This window comes from Cryptococcus neoformans, chromosome 5, assembly GCF_000149245.1.
Source record: "Cryptococcus neoformans var. grubii H99 chromosome 5, complete sequence".
NCBI lineage: Eukaryota > Fungi > Basidiomycota > Tremellomycetes > Tremellales > Cryptococcaceae > Cryptococcus > Cryptococcus neoformans.
This window is the reverse complement of record NC_026749.1, coordinates 865,213-882,712: the sequence shown is the minus strand read 5'-3', so window position 1 is coordinate 882,712 and position 17,500 is coordinate 865,213. Positions and strand designations below refer to the sequence as shown.

The 17,500-nt window shown below is 47.5% G+C and overlaps 6 protein-coding genes and 2 non-coding genes; 3 read left to right on the top strand and 5 right to left on the bottom strand.

Annotated features, from left to right (window-relative positions):
• CNAG_07432 (hypothetical protein) overlaps positions 1-3,182 on the top strand; it is a 4,226-nt gene extending 1,044 nt beyond the window's left edge. Inside the window, exons 2-4 of the mRNA XM_012193628.1 lie at positions 1-99; positions 146-519; positions 588-3,182. The exon at positions 1-99 is cut by the window's left edge and continues 660 nt beyond it. Of these exons, the coding sequence (XP_012049018.1) occupies positions 420-519; positions 588-3,013 (2,526 nt within the window). The 5' untranslated portion in view covers positions 1-99; positions 146-419 and the 3' untranslated portion in view covers positions 3,014-3,182. The remainder of the gene's footprint in view (positions 100-145; positions 520-587) is intronic.
• CNAG_12457 lies at positions 1,304-3,257 on the bottom strand. XR_001045761.1 has 2 exons: positions 2,391-3,257; positions 1,304-2,318 (listed from the first exon to the last, which is right to left on the bottom strand). It is a non-coding gene; the product is annotated as a hypothetical RNA (non-coding RNA).
• A 62-nt stretch (positions 3,258-3,319) lies between these two features.
• CNAG_01228 (hypothetical protein) lies at positions 3,320-4,557 on the top strand. XM_012193627.1 has 4 exons: positions 3,320-3,503; positions 3,571-3,989; positions 4,056-4,231; positions 4,303-4,557. The coding sequence occupies exons 2-4, from the start codon at positions 3,663-3,665 to the stop codon at positions 4,481-4,483; spliced, it is 684 nt and encodes a 227-aa protein (XP_012049017.1). The 5' UTR covers positions 3,320-3,503; positions 3,571-3,662; the 3' UTR covers positions 4,484-4,557.
• CNAG_01229 (L-mandelate dehydrogenase) lies at positions 4,520-6,851 on the bottom strand. XM_012193626.1 has 10 exons: positions 6,610-6,851; positions 6,386-6,550; positions 6,240-6,325; positions 5,927-6,189; positions 5,661-5,872; positions 5,270-5,602; positions 5,127-5,219; positions 5,037-5,065; positions 4,773-4,984; positions 4,520-4,717 (listed from the first exon to the last, which is right to left on the bottom strand). The coding sequence occupies exons 1-10, from the start codon at positions 6,739-6,741 to the stop codon at positions 4,584-4,586; spliced, it is 1,659 nt and encodes a 552-aa protein (XP_012049016.1). The 5' UTR covers positions 6,742-6,851; the 3' UTR covers positions 4,520-4,583.
• A 322-nt stretch (positions 6,852-7,173) lies between these two features.
• Positions 7,174-9,277, bottom strand: CNAG_01230 (chitin deacetylase 2). XM_012194012.1 has 5 exons: positions 8,892-9,277; positions 8,428-8,827; positions 8,187-8,378; positions 7,916-8,133; positions 7,174-7,863 (listed from the first exon to the last, which is right to left on the bottom strand). Exons 1-5 carry the CDS (start codon positions 9,049-9,051, stop codon positions 7,466-7,468), a joined length of 1,368 nt encoding a protein of 455 aa, XP_012049402.1. The 5' UTR covers positions 9,052-9,277; the 3' UTR covers positions 7,174-7,465.
• A 781-nt stretch (positions 9,278-10,058) lies between these two features.
• CNAG_01231 (agmatinase) lies at positions 10,059-12,228 on the bottom strand. XM_012194013.1 has 8 exons: positions 11,573-12,228; positions 11,489-11,521; positions 11,348-11,424; positions 11,097-11,288; positions 10,832-11,047; positions 10,609-10,783; positions 10,438-10,560; positions 10,059-10,384 (listed from the first exon to the last, which is right to left on the bottom strand). The coding sequence occupies exons 1-8, from the start codon at positions 11,829-11,831 to the stop codon at positions 10,263-10,265; spliced, it is 1,197 nt and encodes a 398-aa protein (XP_012049403.1). The 5' UTR covers positions 11,832-12,228; the 3' UTR covers positions 10,059-10,262.
• On the top strand, positions 10,226-10,880 carry CNAG_12456. XR_001045760.1 has 2 exons: positions 10,226-10,500; positions 10,623-10,880. It is a non-coding gene; the product is annotated as a hypothetical RNA (non-coding RNA).
• Positions 12,229-12,855: 627 nt separating the features above from the next.
• The window catches only part of CNAG_01232 (calcium-translocating P-type ATPase, PMCA-type), a 5,307-nt gene continuing 662 nt past the window's right edge, over positions 12,856-17,500 (bottom strand). The window contains exons 1-9 of the mRNA XM_012194014.1: positions 16,792-17,500; positions 16,158-16,740; positions 15,745-16,107; positions 14,805-15,691; positions 14,571-14,758; positions 14,021-14,514; positions 13,875-13,967; positions 13,452-13,821; positions 12,856-13,403 (exon numbers count right to left, since the gene is read on the bottom strand). The exon at positions 16,792-17,500 is cut by the window's right edge and continues 662 nt beyond it. Coding sequence (XP_012049404.1) covers positions 13,124-13,403; positions 13,452-13,821; positions 13,875-13,967; positions 14,021-14,514; positions 14,571-14,758; positions 14,805-15,691; positions 15,745-16,107; positions 16,158-16,740; positions 16,792-17,500 — 3,967 coding nt within the window. The 3' untranslated portion in view covers positions 12,856-13,123.

Sequence of the window (17,500 nt, the reverse complement as noted above, 5' to 3'; positions counted from 1 at the left end):
TTGGCGGGGCTAGCTCTGACCTCCAAACAGTGTATGATGAAATCTGGACATTGGATCTCAATACGTTAACCTGGGAGAAGGTAGTAGACGCTGGCACAGGTGAGTCAGTAAATAATACTGCCGAGGGTTCAATTGACAAATGAAGGTCCTGGCGCAAGATTTGATCACTCCGCCATCGCGGTAGGCGAAAATCAAATCATAGTCTTTGGTGGTCGGTCAAATTGGTTCCAATTTGCATACAAATCTAACAGCTCGAAACAGGCTATACACAAGCCGGCCCAGCGGATGGGGGAATCTACATATACAACACCTCCTCGAACTCTTGGGTCAGCAATTTCACGGTGTCAGCCGGTTTTGATTCCATTGCGGAGAAAAACGATTCAGGAGTAGCCAGCAGTACCGTGGCAACAGGATCTGCCATGGCCAAGATACCCTGCACATCGTCGACTTCAGGGGCAATGGCAGAACTTGTGTCCGGCTGCGCCCCGTCCGAGAAATCGGACAGCAGCAGCCAGTCAAGTGCGTCTACCTATGGCGAACTTACTCGAACTGTGACACCTGTTGCTAACATGTTTATCTTTTACCAGATGCCCTCGCGATTCCCTCATCCACCATTCCCATCAACTCTGGCGACTCAGGTGCTCACAGTCACTCACTTACTGAATCTCTCGTCATAGGACTGGTCATCGGTTCAATCGGCCTTGCAAGCACCCTATTAGCAGTTTGTATGTGGAGAGCGCGTCGTCGTCATACTAGTCACAAGGCATATGATGACGATCCTTGCGCAAGCAGTCCCAGCAGCCGAACATTCAATCGAATACGATGGCATAGTCCAGTAGAAGAAGACGGTCCAGAATTGATGGATGGGATGATGAATGAAAAAGGCACAAATGCTCATAAGGAGATGGAAAATCTAAGAGCCGAAGAAGCGGACACCGTGTCCGCAGTGAATACTTTCGGTTTAGGAGTAGGAATGGTTGGGAGAGGTTTTCCCACTATATCTAGTAGGATCAGGGGCTCCCTGTGGGATTCGTGGCCTTACTCAGAGTTAACCGATTACCCGCCAAATGATGCGCAAGGCATGCCCCATCCTCCCGCTCCCGCCCGCCAGATGGGAAAAGGTATCCGTCTACTTGGCCCCTACCTCAAGCGTGACAAATCGCTATACTATTCTCCCTCCAATGCTGCCCATGTCACAAGTATAGCACAAAATAATCGCATCGACATGTTCTGTGACGAGGATTCAACGAGATCTGAACACCATCTTCGCGACCTATGGTACTCCAAAGGACTTTCTGATAGGAAGGAGCCTGGCGGCTTGAGAAACCATGCTGAAAAATTGTATTCATCAAACAGTAATAATGGTACTGAGGAGAAGGAAATCGGTGATCCGTTACTATTCCCCACTCAGACAGAGGCGGTTCTCATGCCTCGAAGCTCGCATTACGAGTCTTTACAATACCGGCTCCCGAACGTCACGCCTTCTGAACCGCTTGAATTTCCAGGGGTCACCAATGCCTTTCCCATACCTGGATATGACTCGCTAAGGTCGAATCCACATTCTGCACGCATCCGTGAATCCCTCGCCTCTCGCCACTCTGGTGACATGGACGAGTGTTTTAGTCAGGACGCCCATCTTGCTGCGGAAAATCAGCCATCTCCAACGAATCAGCCCCCCCTTTACCGCAACGACTCGATCTTTAGGCGTATGGCCGAAGCAAGCGCATCCGCTTTCTTGAGCCGCCGACCGAGTCAAGCCAGTGGGCGCTTGTCTATGAATCAGCTAAAAATCCGTGATCCTGCGCCACAACCAACTCTCTGGCCTGTTATCTCTCAAGATCAGCTTTGTCCTTTAACGATTGCAACTCCATCCTTGGTTGCGCATGAAAATAGACAACATCCACCGGTGAACTGGAGGGACAAGGTTTCTCGAGAGTGTCCACCAAACGACTCTTATGGCCCTAGTCTTTCCAGTCTTACGTCCCTCAGGTCTATGAGGGACATGATCATTGTACAGAAAGAAGAGACGCAGGACTGCATTGAGACATTTGGCATCATTGATAGGAGTGATTCTGGCGGGTCCCGCGAGCTGGAAGCCACAGGCTTAACAAACCGTCTACAGCGAAGAGAATCCATTGAGAACGTATGCGCGCCAAAGGAGGATCATGAGGGAAAAAATGGCTTCGCCTGTAAGCAAGTGACGTCGCGTGAAGGGTGTGAGGCGGCGATTTTGATGGACAGCCTGGCTTTCGAGCCCAGAGTTTTGGATCTGTCGTTAAATGCGATTGTGGATCCAGGCACTGTCATAGATTCGCCTACTATTCTCAGCAGGGTTAAATTATTGGACGGTGAATCAGTTACGGAAACAGAAGGCGGGTTGTCAGACTCACTTCCCCCTGGTTCTGACAAGGATTCAAGTCTGGAAGAAGCTGCCACTGGCACATCCCAGACGGACCCGTCTATCCCTTCCCATTCCCCGAGTGAAATGGAGCCTCCTCCTGAACATGTAACACCGATCAGCTCTGGAGCATCATCTGATTTTTGCGCCGCATCTGCACATAAGGCAAGACGACGGCCTGTGCGAGAAGTTGTCAATTCTATCAACAAAAGAGGAGGCAATACTCCTATGGGACTTCTCGCACCTAGGAGCTTTTATTCCCCTGCACTCGGAAGCTCATCCGGAGGCATGAAGATGTATTCCGGGCCTATCAGTAAGAGTTCAAGGTCGCCTGAAGATGCCGCTCCCTCAGATAATTGCACTCCGTTTGTCATCTCCGAAAGAGAGTATGTTTCGCAGAGCATGCGTACCAGCAGCACTTTGCCTACGTTCAAGGGATCGCTTGCACCCCGTGATACTGCTTTTATCTTAAAGCAGAGAGGAACAGCCCTAGCGCAGGTAAGAACAAAGACAATGTGGGAAATGGTCAAAAGAGAAGAAACGTTGAGAATCGCGAACCCAGACGCGGCAGGCGCATCGGAATTGGAGAAACCACTTTCAGACTTTTATGGGTGATGGAATCACCTGAGAATGAAGGGGTGATAGCGATGAGCATGTCTTGGATGATTTATAAGGTGCTTACAGCTAGCCGCCGGATTTAAAACAAGAATGCAGAGTTGATATATCTCTTCTTGTAAAGCGACGGCAACGCATTTACGTACTTCCATTTGCAAGGCGTTAGAATCTCGGTAGCCTAGTTTATGGTGCTACAAAGATAGTTCAAGGTGAGGAACTGATATTGTCTGGACTATAACTAAGCAGATTGGGAATGAAGGTCGGAGTCATCAACTGACCGATCGATGCGCCTTCTTTCTTCTCCTTATTTAGCGCACAAAAATGGACTCGTGTTGTCTATTACGTAAATATACTTACTGTATGCAAGGACAATCATCCTTCAGTATATCCCTCGACACCGACGGGGACCGGCAACGGGCAACGATGGTATACAAGTTCAGTCATTTATTTTCCTTCCGGTAATCGATATACCAAAGACTATTCCTTTTTGGTGGGTTTGGATTTCTCATCCATCTTCTCTTATAACTCTGCTGATTCTAGTACTGTTCTGTCTTCAGCGTGCCCTATGGTGCTCTAGCGTCTCTAATTATCTTTCTCCAAGCCCCAAGCCCGAGCCTCAAAGTGGTCTGAGTTCTGCAATCTGACCATCATGACGTCCTTCTTCTCTGCCCTTTTCTTCGTCCTTATCGCTCCATTAGTATTCGCAAACACTCTGCAGTACAAGCTTCATCACCGATTCGTACCTGTTCAAGTTAGCACAGAATTGGCGCCATCTTTCAATCCGCTGGGCCATCTCATTGTATCATCAGCAGAAGACGGTTCACCTTTCAATCCTCGAATTATTCCATTGAATACAACCACACAGGTAGATCCGCAAGAGGCGGGTGATAGTACAGGGTGGTATCAAGTGGGGTTACAGACGAAAGAAGACGATAGTGATGATGATAACGCTTGGTTGATTGCCACCACCCGTGCTGTAAGTGCTACTGAAGCCCGTACATCAATTAAGGATTGAATACTCATAAGACACATACATATGCAGAGCTACTTGGCAGGTCCTCTGTTGATCAAGTTGCACGTGGAGGGTACTCAACTAGTTTCCCTTTCCTTGCACCCTTTGACTTCTCGATCTTATGATGATTCATTATCCACTGTGTCCCTGCCACAAGACATCTCTATTTTCCAGGTGGCAACCATGGAGTCACAAAAGACACGCCCGTAGGCACTTCCTCGATTCAACTCGCGAAAGCAGTAGTCAGGCTAACATGTATTGGCTGACTGCCCTTTAGGCCTCCGATGGGCACTTCCATGATGGTCGATAGTGATACTGGCGCTCCTGTCACGCCTCCCCCCGAAAAATCATTTCTTCAAAAATACTGGATGTACATTGTAGGCATCGCGCTTTTCTTTGCCGCGCAGATGGGGCCTGAGGAACCGCGTAATCAGAATAAAGGCGGAAGCGGGAAATGAAGCTTTCCAGAGCGTCACCCCAGCAAAATAACTTTTATATCCCAACTGAAATGCATGATAGGTATCGCTACTGGATTGGCCACCCGTATGACCGGGGTATCTATTGAGTTTTAACATAAGGAGGTACATTGTTCCCGACCCACGGCCCTGCCGGGCCCACCATCTCTGGCTTGAGGTCCTCCAGGCGTGGCGCACCGATGTTCCTCATTGTATTTGTGATCTCTTCGGCAAGGACTGTAACGTATCAGCCACGGATGCAGTGCATCTTTGATTGGCAAACAGGACTCACTTTGGCAAAGCCTGACAACACCCTCTTCACCATGTGTGCCGTTAGCGTACAAAAAGCTTCTTCCAATTCCAACAGCCTTGGCACCAAGAGCAATCGCCTTCACCACGTCTGCACCCGATCGAACACCGCCATCCATCATAACTTCGATTTTGTCGAAGAGATCCGGTCGATTACAGCGCAGCTCATAAAGAAGATCTATAGGTGCAGGGGCACTAAAGGTTTGTCAGAAATGTTGAAAAGCTGAGTGGCCAAATCTATGCTCACTAATCACATTGCCTTCCTCCGTGATTAGACTGTGCCAGCTGTCAGTCAAAGAGCCCGGCTTATTCAGAATAAGTCAATGAATCAACCTACGAGAATCACGCCTTGCACGCCGGCTTTGGCGCATAGATCCACATCCTCCACACACTGAACACCCTTCACGATAATGGGTAAGTTTGTATGTTCCTGCAACGATATAAGTAAGTATTTTTGTAACCTTACGCGTGTTCACATACCCGTATGAAGTCAATGTCTTTCCATGTCAAATTTGTATCTTGGTAGCCTGAGATTGCTTGACTGACACCTAAAGGTGAAGCGCTCTTTTGCTGACCACTGCTACTGGGCGGTGGAGCCACTTGTGCTTTGGCTCTGACATCCATCGTTCGTTTACTACGCCAAGCCGTATCAACTGTGAAGATAATTGCGTTGGCTCCAAGTGCAGTGACTTTCTTGAGGAGGGCAATGGAAGCTGCCCGATCTTTATTGAGATAGATCTGGAACATCACAGGTTGTCCATCTTTTCTAGCAGTCATGATCTCGTCCAGAGAACAGGAAGCGTTGATCGAGATCTGTCGGTAACCAAATCGTCAGCTATTAGGGAAGATGGTTGTGACAAAAAGCATTTACTCCTTGTACTATGCCACATGCACCAGCCCCTCTTGTCAAATTGACTTCTCCTAAAGGATTTCCGAGTTTCGCCATGGCGGCAGGGGAAATGAAAACAGGCATAGTCGTCTTCATACCCATGAATTCCGTCTCAGTACTACCAGTAGTCGCGTCTCGAAGTATTCTGGGGCGGAAGAAGTATCGGTCGAAGGCTTTTTCGTTCTCAGCGGCAGCTGTGGTAAATATTAGTATTTCCGAGAGCTTCATTTACCGTCCGGGCGACTCACTTTTCTCCCTATCTGCTGCACTTTTGTAATAGTTCCAAGCTGTACCACTCATCACCTTTTCCGCCCAGTCTTCAAAGTCCTGTACTAGTAACATTCCATCGACCCCCGGCATGGATTTCCTGGCTTCTTCCATGCGTAAGTCCTCCTCTGTTGGCTCCTCTTCTTCCGGTTCCGGCATCGTTGTCGGGTCCACCGGGCCAAGATGTTGAGAGGGATCGAGCATGTCCAGAGCGTCAGGGGGATGAAGGGGCTTGAATATTTTCCTTTTTTGGTTTGGGTGAGATACAGAAACGATGTACTTGTATTTACTCACGTAGCATCCTTCCCAGCGTTGGCAATGATGATTTCAGCTCCCCCGGGATGATTTTCCAAGAAATCTGTCACATCATAAATCTTTCCCTAAAGCAGAGCTTATTAGCTCACTTTGCAATAGATTTTGAGATCCGATTGCCCTCTTACATCTATTATCACCCAGCAATCGTCCCGCTTGTTATGTTTCTGCACTTCCTCAAAGCTGACCAACTTTTGCCCACTGGGCTGGACAGTCGACACGCCAGGGGCTCGAGCATTTGAGGACTCATCTGCTCTGACGGGGTTCCAAGACTGATAAGTCAGTGCGATACCCTTAAGAGTGAAGAAAGAGGTCAGCAGGCTGTGTGTGATGGATGGAGATGGACACGTACTGCTGATGCGATACCAGCTAGGATGGCTGTTGTCCTGTGGGTGTATTTCGTGCGAGGTGCAGAAGCTGTGGAAAAGCATTGGGCGGAAAGGCTTCGCTGTGGGCGAGCACGGGTAAGGACACGGGCGAGCATCTTGTTGGGGGAAAACAGGGGAAGGAAATGGAGTAAAAAATGTTGGCAGGAATACTAAAATGTATATATTTCTGGCGAATGGCCGCTCTCCAGTTACCACCAGGCATCAGACCCACCGGCCCGGCATCCCGATGGGATTCGTAATCCATGTGCCTAAGTGCTACAGACGAAAGTATCGATCTCAAGGGGATCCACTTTTTGTTGACATGTTGCGGGAGCCAAATTTTATGCCTTATGGCTATGGACATGCAAGGTTTCTCTTTAGTAGGCTCAGCAGTAATAGCTCTCCAAGATCTGGCATATATGTAAACCATGCGTAATCAGAAGTCAAAGATCACAGCACTAAAGTAGGGGCCAGATTTCATAATATTATTGTGCGTCAGTCATTACAGGCTTACCCTATATACGGCGGAAAGCATTCTTTATAGATATCATTGGATCTCAGATAAATGGCAGTGCATATCAGCGTTCCTTTTCGTCTGTTAGATAACAGAAACTCAATCTTCGTTTCGGCACTACGTAGAACTGACAATCATCAAATGCCCTTAACAGAATTAGATTGACGGGTGTCTCACCCGAACCAGTAGACTTCAGGATTATGGCAATGCTACTATGTTTGTATGATGCATTAAGAATAATATTGTAATATTGTCCGTTTGGATACATAGTACGTCATGTGACGTTTGATATACTGTCCATTTTTTTCGTGCTAAAGCACATCACATTACAGCAGCATCACACCAGCAACTACACCCCCCAAAATAAGACCCACTCCTGACAAACTGTCGAACATGCCCAAAGCACCACTGCTAGCGTTGTTTGAGCCACTAGAGCCGCTTGAGCCACCAGAGCTGCTTGAGTCGTCGCTGCTGCTAGTGGCACTGGCACTACCAGCGGCGCCGGAACCAGAAGCAGTGTTTGTTGAGCTGCTTCCATCTTTCTGAGTGGTAGAGCTGCTGATGTTTGTGACACCAGAGATGTAAGTTTCAAAGTTGGGACAAGTGATATTACTTTCGGCATATGGTTGGGTGATGTTGTATGCAGTGCAAATGGGGACAATGTAGTTGAAAGCTGATTTGATCTTGGGGAACATAGTCATGAAGACAGACATGGTGTAGTTGGCTGAAGAGGACATCGTGAGCAAACATCGGTTTAGTCGTTGGGAGAGACTTACTGAGCTCGTGGTTAAGAACAACGGGGCCGTGAGTAGTGTATGTACCGTTACCAGCCTTGTCGATCACTGACTGGTAGTTATTTGTGACGTCTTGCTCAGTGACGCCGTTGGTTCCAGCCGCCCAGTCATCGGTGTCGTCTGACCAGATGATGGTAGTCAGGTTGAGTCCCTCGGCAATCATACGAACTCTGTTGTCGACATCACCGTACGGAGGTCGCCTGTGTCATCATTAGCTATAGTCTCACACGATTCCACCAAAGTGCCAACATACCAGCACTGGGGAGTAACTCCGAGAACAGCCTTGATGGCTTTCTGGGTGTAGTACAATTCGGCAAAGACGACCTCGTTACTGAGGGCGGTCATGTATTGATGAGACCAGGTGTGAACACATATTTCATGACCTTCGTCGTGAGCCCTCATAGCCTGGAGAGGCCAGTCCAAGACATTGGATCCAATGAAAAACCTTTTACATACATAAGTTTGGACATGAATAAAGAGAGATGATCACGTACATGGTAGCCTTCTGGTTGTTCTCCAAAAGAAGATCATACAAAGCGTTGTGACTACAGTTAGGTCCATCGTCAAAACCCAAACCCCATGTCATTGGCTCGGGTGCGATGGAGATATCGGCTTGCAAACCAGTGTCGTTGGAAGGAGTCGTGCACTTGTTATGAGTCCACCAACAGTCCGGGTCACTGTTAGAGTAGTTCACACCGGTCCAATCACCCGTGGGGGTTCCGTGGGGTACATCATTTGGAATCTTGGTATTAAGAGTGGAGTTAATTTTCCCAAAAAGTTGTTGGGCTTCTGTGTCATTGGAGGGGATGGAAGCAGTCTGCCAAATAGTCGGGAAAGAGGATATCAACTCGGTCACAGGGGCATAACTGTAGGCTGTACACTCGGTGTTGATGTCTACGTGGTCGTTATGGTCAGTCATTGTCATAGAATACGATTGTATTGTATTGTATTAACCTACCTGTACTGACAGCAGCACTAGCTTCATCGGTGACAGCTCGACGATACAACATGGGACCGCCAACATTTCGCCGACCAATCTCGTGGCCACCACATCCGGTATGGGCGAAGGCGGCACCAGCTGTGAGGGTGAGGAGGGCGGCGGCGGTGGAAGGGATCATTTCGCCTGTGTGATTAAGAGGCGAAAAGATTATTATTGTTCTTGGAGATAAAGAGCGGAAAAGGTAATACGATGAGAAAGAAGAATGGAGATGAGAGAAATGAGAATCAGCAGCCGAGCTTTGAGCCTTCGTTTTATGAGGGCGATGTCGGTTATTCTGCGCTATTTGCTATTTTTACTTCTACCTTTTGTTTTGCGGTTTGTTATGTTGCTGTGCTGTGATTTTCCGTCCACTAAGTTTTTCCCTTGTTGCTTTCCCTTGCTGCTTTCCCGTGCTGCTTGCGTGGCCTAGCATGCATGCATTGTGTTCGGCATTCTCCTTGCTCGTTGCTCATTTCCCTTTCCGCATCGTCTAAGGAAATCCTAGAGATTCTCGCTCAAGCCGAAGCGGCAAACATGCGTCACACTCTCATCGCCCTCCAAAATTACCCTGACTGCTTACATTCGGTTGCTATTTTTCGACTCGCGAGGCGGTTCATCAAAAGCTAAATAAAGTTAGGGATCTTTACCTTACTCCGTAATCTATTACCGTCAACCGTCAACATCAACCGTCAACTCCTAATCACAGAGTTTTACTATGCACATCCTCGTCCACCGCACCACTGTTACTTATATTAACTTGCGACAACTTGAATTGAAAGATGATTTCACAACGAACGAGAACCCCCAGCTGCGCGTCTAATAATAACCTAACCTTGTCGTCGGCATAATAAAACAAGGTCAGATGATGTCAGATTTATTTTTCTCCGTTCTTCGTAATAATGAATTTATGCGTTTTTATAATTACGTATAACTCCGTCGGCCCTTTTCACCGTTTGGAACTTCGGCTTGCGTCCTCTAAATAATAATATGCTACCCACAAAGACAAGAAGAAGACATATACGCTCCTGACTTACGCAAGAAAACAACACATATAACGTATACAACAGCAACGAGAGACTTGCTGCCAATCACGAACGGCTAAATTCCCCTTGAGCCGTAGTACAGCGTACGGTGTTTGATGGCCGTATTTATTGCAAACTGCCTTCTTAACCGTAAAGCGCAATTGGTATATTTCGGACAACCGTCAACGGGTGGATCCTACTGTAAACTCAACAAATAACAATAATTTATATGGAGTTGTTGTATATTCAGTGCTGATAGTTAACACTATAATCCATTATTCTTTTGTCTATGACGAGTCCATCTTTACAGCAAGCTCTGTTCTTATGGTCAAAGCTCATCCTTCGATGTCTTTATCCCACTGACAGCGTCGTTACGATTATCTACACCGAGAGTGAGGATAGACAAAAAATCATACACCATGTCCGCTGCGGCAATGGCGGATATCTCGGCTAGCATAGTAGGATTAAGCAAGCGTTTGAATTGTAGAAAGGGGGCCACCCACCATTGGTATCATAAGCAGGCGAAAGTTCCACAATGTCCAAGGCTACGATATTGAGTCCACTCAGTGAGTGTAGGATCCTACGAAGCTCTCGAGAAGTCCATCCACCGGACTCGGGCGTGCCAGCTATGTCATATCAACACTGCAGTTGTCCGAGATGTCTCAGATGCTTACTAGCAGGTACGAAGGCAGGGTCCATGACATCGACGTCAAGACTAATCACGACCGGTCCACCACCGATTCTGTTTTTAATCTTCTCTGAGATCCAATCAACCCCAAAGTCATCCAAATCAAAAGTATGGATAAGATCAAATCCTGCAGTCACATCATCTTCCAAATCCTGGGGCCCCTAATTGTAGCAGTCAATATCGTAGAATTCTTAGTGTCAATCACTTACCCCAAAACGGGTTCTTATACCGGCGTGGATGGATGAATTAGGCTTTATGAAACCTTTCTCATACGCATGCCAAAAGAAAGTCCCATGGTTAAGTTCAGCCTGGACCGAGACACTACCAACATATCGATATGGGTTCCATGTGTCGATATGAGCATCGAAATGAATGACAGAGACTGGCCCATAGATTTCATGAACAGCATCGAGGATAGGAAGAACCTTTGGCCTACATCAGCAGTACAGCAACCCGTGCTTTTCCATTACCCACAATGGTATGATCGCCGCCCAGAGTAATGATCCGGGGGTGTATCTTTCCATCGAGACCTCTCTGCATGTTTAGGTTTTGCATCTTTTCTGGTGATACAACAGGATGATGGAGTAAGGATCGATACGCTGCGTTGATTTGCTTTATGGCAGTCGCAGGATCGAATGGAGTCACAGGAACATCTCCACAATCAAGCTAAGATAGATGAAATGCTGTTTAGCGCTCAATAATCGTCCAAATATCGTGGAACTCACTATGGAGAGGTCTCCTGAATATGGGTTGACTTCTAACCTGCTGCTGTAGCCACGATCAGGTCGCTGCCTTCGTGAGCCTGGAAAGCACAACCGATACAGTATCAGCATACATTTAAACAAGCCCATGTCCGCGGTACCCACCACTTCTCAAAGCGTATGGTCCAAACCTCGCGCCTGTGACATATCAACATCAGTGGTTCCAAGTGCAAAGATTAGTTCACGTACCGGGCCGAAATGAAACAGCAGAGTCAAAAGGTACTCCCAATAGAGCAATATCAAATGCTGCATCCCTGATGTCCAAGCATCTTTTATGTGGAAGATGGGCAAAGCTTGCTACTCCACTAAAACTCAAGTCAGGAGTGTTCGCATATTCGTCGTTCCAAGGGTCGAGCTGTTGGCTATAACCGCCGCCTTCTTGAATTTTGGCTAGTACAATTGGTGTAGCTGCCATCAGAAGAATGGAGACGCCGAGACTCCCGTACATTCTGGCCGTTTCCTCGTAATCACTAAGGCAGTAATCAGTTGCCCTTGAATTCGGAAGGAGAGGTTCAGCCAGAGATATGTTGTTCGTGAAACTAGAGGTAATAAGCTCTTGCTCACAGGAATTTTGTGATTGTTAGGTTAATAGTTTTGCATCTATAATACTATGTCTTATATGTGGTACCAAATGTACTGACTGATTTTTACCGCAGGAGGCGTTACCGGCATGCGTGCTTGGTTACACGACCGTTGGTCGATGGCACCATTTGATACGACCTTGAAGCTAGCATCTACTGCTGACCAAATATCTCTACGGTACGATAGCAGTACGTAGTGGTCTTGCCGATTACAGCAATTCCCAAGGGCCCGAGCATGCCCGATGTCTCATACGTACTTTGCCGGTCAGACGCAAGCGCGATGGATGCATGACTGGCGAAGATTCGGTGTCGTTATAAACGCCAGCGCGCGCTAAGGCAAGAGTGATCTCGCGCTGGCGCTAATAATATACGATAATGGCGTTTAAGCATATAAATAAAAAAGCAGCAGTGGTGGAGAAGGGCGAGATTGCTTGTTTCTTCACTGCGCTGCATATTCTCTTCATTCGTCCTTCGTTCTTCTACATAGTACATGCAATTGTGGCACCGACGCTCAGTAATCTGCAACCAAGCTGAAATGCAACAAGCACTGTCATAGGGTATACGTGTACTCATTACCGCAACCCCTAACGAGTGTCATCAACGAATGTCGCAAAAGGCTTCGTTAGAGGCGGTATTCGGCGGCCTATTTGATGCCTCCCTTCTCCACGAAACGGTTGGATATTACATGCTGATGGCCAAGCTTTCATCGAGATCTACTAGATTATGTCCGTTCTTGTCCTCTCATGGTAAATATCTTGCTGCTACACGTAGGCTCGGCACTCGTAATTTATCGAATGAACCCTGTGGCGTAGGTCTCCGCGCATGTGCTCTCTAACAATGGCTGATCTTCGCCATTATTGCCTCTATTGTCGCTATTGGTACCGTTGTAAGTTACAATTGGCCTACGTTTGTACATTATTGCATGAATCACCCATGTCTCTTATGTATATGAGCACAAATTGTGATCGACGCCCACCCAGCTATCAGAACCATATTTTTCAAGCCCCCTACATGTACTCGGGAACAAAGACTGACAAGACTCTATCCCGAACTCTAATTATGTACAACACTCCCATTTGTCTATTAACTACTGCAGCACGCATGAAATACACTATTTTCTGCCCTCTCTAAATGTTTCCAGCTTGACATTTTTGTTAGATTAGACATTGTTGGCATCGCCTGAGCTAAGCCCCTCAGCACCCGAGACCGATGATCCGCGGGACTCAGGAGGTTGCAGACCGAATTTGGCATACAACGGGTCATCCGGGTTTGTTCGTGGGTGTAGTTGAACTTTACCCTTAAAGAGCTCAGCCGTCGAATATGATGGATCTTGCCCGGCAGGATTCGAAAGCCCAATTGAGTTGTGGGGAGTTACCCAGTGCGCACCAGCGCCCACTGTACCTGCAATGACTGTAGGTACCATAGTGAGGAGTGATGGGCTATATACAATGTCAGAGAGTACTATCTACCCAAATGAAATCACGTACAATTGGATATCAGCATCACGCAGCTGAGCGTTTCTACTTTTTGCTACCATTGAACTGGCTCGCAGCCTACCGCCTCGAATGCGGGCGTAAGTTGAGAGATTATCTTTCACCCTGCTCAGAGCTGGATTATAAGAGTACTGCTCTTCCTCCGCCTCTGGAGACAGCTCAGGAAGCTTGTTAGGGTCCGCATATATGTGCAGTTTGACAAGAAGTCGGGCAAATGGCCCTGTAGGCGTCAACCGAACGAGGGCACCAATGGGAAGAGAAAGTGCACCGATGACAAGAGTGATTCCCCAATCACGACCACCAAGCCGAGTCACCTGGAACGCGGCCCCGCCAACTTCCACAATCAGAATTTGGCCACCGACCACTATGTGAAAAGCTGTTTAGTCACAGACCATGAGTAAATTGAAAGATACGTACTGATCAGGAAGATGATAATAAAATACCAATTGCGCCAGAATCCTTCAAGAACATTGAGTTTGCGATCGAGCCGACGACAATTCAATTGGTTGACTATAACGAGGCAAGTTAAACTCATCTTTCGGGGTGCGTTTGACAGCACCTACAAATCTGACAGAAAACAAAGCAGTTGAAGACCAACGCTCCAAGTTCTGTATTGTTCTGATCATTGTCCTCCAGCCCAAGAATCTTTAGACCAGCAAAGTGCAGCACCAAGCATACAATGATCTGATAGATAGCCTGAACCATGATCATTTTGAACATTTCCACGGTTATCAGAGGCGCATTCTTCCTGTCAGGCTTGCGGTCAAGGGACGATTCAGTCGCAGGATCGGTGGCAAGCGCCAGGGCGGCAAAGGTGTCCATAATTAAGTTGACCCAAAGAAGTTGAACAGCAGTCAAGACAGACTCTTCGCTGGACGATGCGACGGCAGAGATAAATGTGATGAATACGGCCGTGATATTCACGGAAATTTGGAACTGCAGGAACTTCTTGACCGAGTCATTAACACACCTACCCCACATAATGGCGAGAACGATATTCTTGAATGAATCATCCATGAGGATAATGTCAGATGCTTCCTTAGCAACCTCAGTCCCGCTACGAGCAATATAGTCAATCATACTAGCTTATCACTGCTCATGTCGTCCACTTACGCAATACCCATCGCAAATCCAACATTCGCAAGTTTTAGCGCAGGACCGTCATTGGTACCATCACCGGTTACACCAACAACTTCGCCCATGCTTTTCAGTGTCTTAACTAGAAGTCGTTTGTCTTCAGGTGATGATCGAGCCAGAATTTGGAGACGAGGGGCAATTTCCAAACGATCTGAATCAGACAGCTAACAAAAAATCAGGAACCGGTCAGAGAAGACGATAAGTGCGTACCTTTCTGAAGAGCGGACCTTCCATTACCACACCTCCAGCAGTGAATATACCACATTGTGAAGCTATGGATCGCGCCGTTAAGACATTGTCGCCAGTGCACATTTTCACAGCTACGCCTGCTAGTTGGCATTTCTCTACCGCCTCTCTTACACCCGGTCGGAGCGGGTCTTCAATACCAGTTATGGCAATGAGAGTCATATCCTTCGCAATCGCCTCATAAGGTACCTCATCTGCCCCGTCCTTCTCAGTGCCTGCGGGCGGCCAAGATTCGAAATCGCGGTAACAAAGGGCAATTGTACGAAGAGATTGGTTGGCATAAAAAATGATGGTCTTGGAGATGTTGCTCATGGTGTCATCGTCGAACTCGGTGGTCTCAATATCATCACCTTTATTGCCGTCTTGATGTACCACGACATGCCTAGTGCAGTTGTTGCTCAAGACCTCACTGGCTCCTTTCAGGTATAGTCGGTATGTGTCATCTTTTCTGACAACGACGCCCATAGCTTTGAGCTCAGAACTGAAAGGTATCATTTGGACAATTTCGGCAGACTCTCTGACCTGTCTGTAATTAGGCCATTCCATGTCTTTGGCGAAGCGCAACAAAGCAGTCTCCGTCTTGCTGCCGACAAAGTTCAGCTTCCCTTCCTCATTCTTGTCCTCAAAAGCGGTGGAATTGATGCAGATAGCCTCATTGAACAGTGTTTGAAGGGATGATGAAGCGTAATCGTTCAACTGACTCATGTCAAACGAAAAATCACCATGGACGCTGTGACCTTCTCCTTCATTGGCATTGGAACGAGAAGCATTGTCGGATAAGTCTTTGACAAATTTACCATGGACACCAAGGGAGCCAGCGACGACTGTCATCTCGTTTTGCGTCAGAGTCCCTATAACTTATGTCAGTGGAGCTCTCTCTCTCTTCGCAACAAGAAAATCATACCAGTTTTATCTGTGCATACCACTGTAGCATTGGCCATGGTCTCGCACGATCCAAGCACTCTAACCAGAAGGTTCTGCTTTGTCATTCGCTTGGTTGCAAACGCCAATGCTAACGTCACGGCGAGAGGCAGACCTTCAGGTACAGCGACGACAACGAGTGTGACCGCAATGATCAAAATCTGGATAAAAGACTGCGCCTTATCATTGGCTGATCTATCGGGATTGGTTTTAAGTTGGACGAAGAATCGAATCATCAAGGCAATAAAGAGGAGAAGACCCGACGCGCCACCGAGTTTGGCTATGAGTTCGGCAAGATGATTAAGTTTTATCTGAAGGGGAGTCTCGTCGGCATCGCCTCGCATGGCTGCAGTGAGTCAGCCGCAGATAGAGCCCAGTAAAATGTAGAACACTCACCCATCATGATACGACCGTTGAAACTCGTTGGACCAACCGCAATGACAACGTACTCACCCACTCCTTCAAGGACTTTGGCACCGGAGATGAGGAAGCAGTCTTTCTTTTGCCTTTGGCCGGGTTGGAGATTATCTCTTTCTTTAATGCACTCGTCGTAAGAGAACTTTTTAATAGCATCTGATTCACCGGTAGCGCCGGATTCGTCACACCTAACGTTGTGTCCTCGAAGGAAAATGCCATCAACGGGGATTATTTCTCCAGGTTCTAGCAAACAAACGTCCCCGACAACTACGTCTTTGACATTAATGACCATCTCGCTGCCTCCTCTGATGACCTTGACGTTACGATCCTCCCGCTTTTCATTCAACTTCTTGAACTGACGTTCTTTCTGCCAGTCGTTGATGGACCCGACAAGGACGACGATGATGATCGCCACAACGATAGCGACACCTTCTACCCAATCAACTTGAGCTTCTTCGCAACCATCAGGACATTCGTCGTTATAAATGATTTTGGGTGGAGTACCGAGATCTTGATAAAGACCTAGAGCTAAAGAGACGACAGCAGCAACTGATAAGAGGATCTAGGACCACATTAGGAAAGTTTCGATTAAGATGCTTCCAGAAAAGCTCACCAAAACTTTGTCTTTGAAGGCAAGCCACATAAGAAGCAGTAAACTTTTACTTTTTCTACGTGGGAGATCGTTTCGCCCATAGATGTCTCGCCTGCGGTCCATACTAGCTCGCCACTGCGGTCCGTTCCCGCCAGGCATGTCAGCGGAACTCCGGGGGGCACCGTTCTCCGCATTCCCCTCGTCTGTCCCCACCGCCAACCCTTTTTCCCCATCGACTCCTAGTCCTTCCAATAAGCCACTAACACCGCCTATCTTTTCTAAGTCCTCTAAGGATTTTGGGTCTACAAGCATGGCTAAGCGAGAAGGCTTTTCGCGGAAGGGTGTCGGATCCGTTTTATCTTTATCGGGGTCCAGGTGTGCTGAAGGAGGCTCTTCTTTATCTTTCTTCCCTTTCTTCCCTTTCTTGTCCTTTTTCCCCTTTTTATTGGCATCGTCTTCTCCTCTATCTCCATCTACCTCACTGGCTCCAGTAGCAGTTCGTATCAAAGGCTTCTTCATGGAGTAGCCGTCTGCCGTGGGAGCAGCACTAGACCAAGTCCCAATTGACCATCCACGCGCATGTCTCCTCTGAGGGTCATTTTCGTCTACCGTCTGAAGAGTCTCCATACCAGAGCGAGCGTCCGGGTGATTGTCTCTCAAAGCAAGAGAAGTCTTTGGGTTGGGCGACGAGGGAGTAGGTAGTTCATCAGAAAAGTGGACAGAGGATGAG

Coding starts and splice junctions, on each gene's coding strand:
- CNAG_01228 (XM_012193627.1), top strand. CDS start 3,663: ATGACGTCCTTCTTCTCTGCCCTTTTCTTCGTCCTTATCGCTCCATTA. Junction 3,990..4,055: donor TGATTGCCACCACCCGTGCT/GTAAGTGCTACT, acceptor ATACATATGCAG/AGCTACTTGGCAGGTCCTCT. Junction 4,232..4,302: donor GAGTCACAAAAGACACGCCC/GTAGGCACTTCC, acceptor ACTGCCCTTTAG/GCCTCCGATGGGCACTTCCA.
- CNAG_01229 (XM_012193626.1), bottom strand. CDS start 6,741: ATGCTCGCCCGTGTCCTTACCCGTGCTCGCCCACAGCGAAGCCTTTCC. Junction 6,326..6,385: donor ATTGCTGGGTGATAATAGAT/GTAAGAGGGCAA, acceptor GCTCTGCTTTAG/GGAAAGATTTATGATGTGAC. Junction 4,985..5,036: donor GGAGGAAGGCAATGTGATTA/GTGAGCATAGAT, acceptor ACAAACCTTTAG/TGCCCCTGCACCTATAGATC.
- CNAG_01230 (XM_012194012.1), bottom strand. CDS start 9,051: ATGATCCCTTCCACCGCCGCCGCCCTCCTCACCCTCACAGCTGGTGCC. Junction 8,828..8,891: donor TAGTGCTGCTGTCAGTACAG/GTAGGTTAATAC, acceptor ACGACCACGTAG/ACATCAACACCGAGTGTACA. Junction 8,379..8,427: donor AACAACCAGAAGGCTACCAT/GTACGTGATCAT, acceptor TGTATGTAAAAG/GTTTTTCATTGGATCCAATG.
- CNAG_01231 (XM_012194013.1), bottom strand. CDS start 11,831: ATGTACGGGAGTCTCGGCGTCTCCATTCTTCTGATGGCAGCTACACCA. Junction 11,425..11,488: donor ACCATACGCTTTGAGAAGTG/GTGGGTACCGCG, acceptor TGTGCTTTCCAG/GCTCACGAAGGCAGCGACCT. Junction 11,289..11,347: donor ATTCAGGAGACCTCTCCATA/GTGAGTTCCACG, acceptor CATCTATCTTAG/CTTGATTGTGGAGATGTTCC.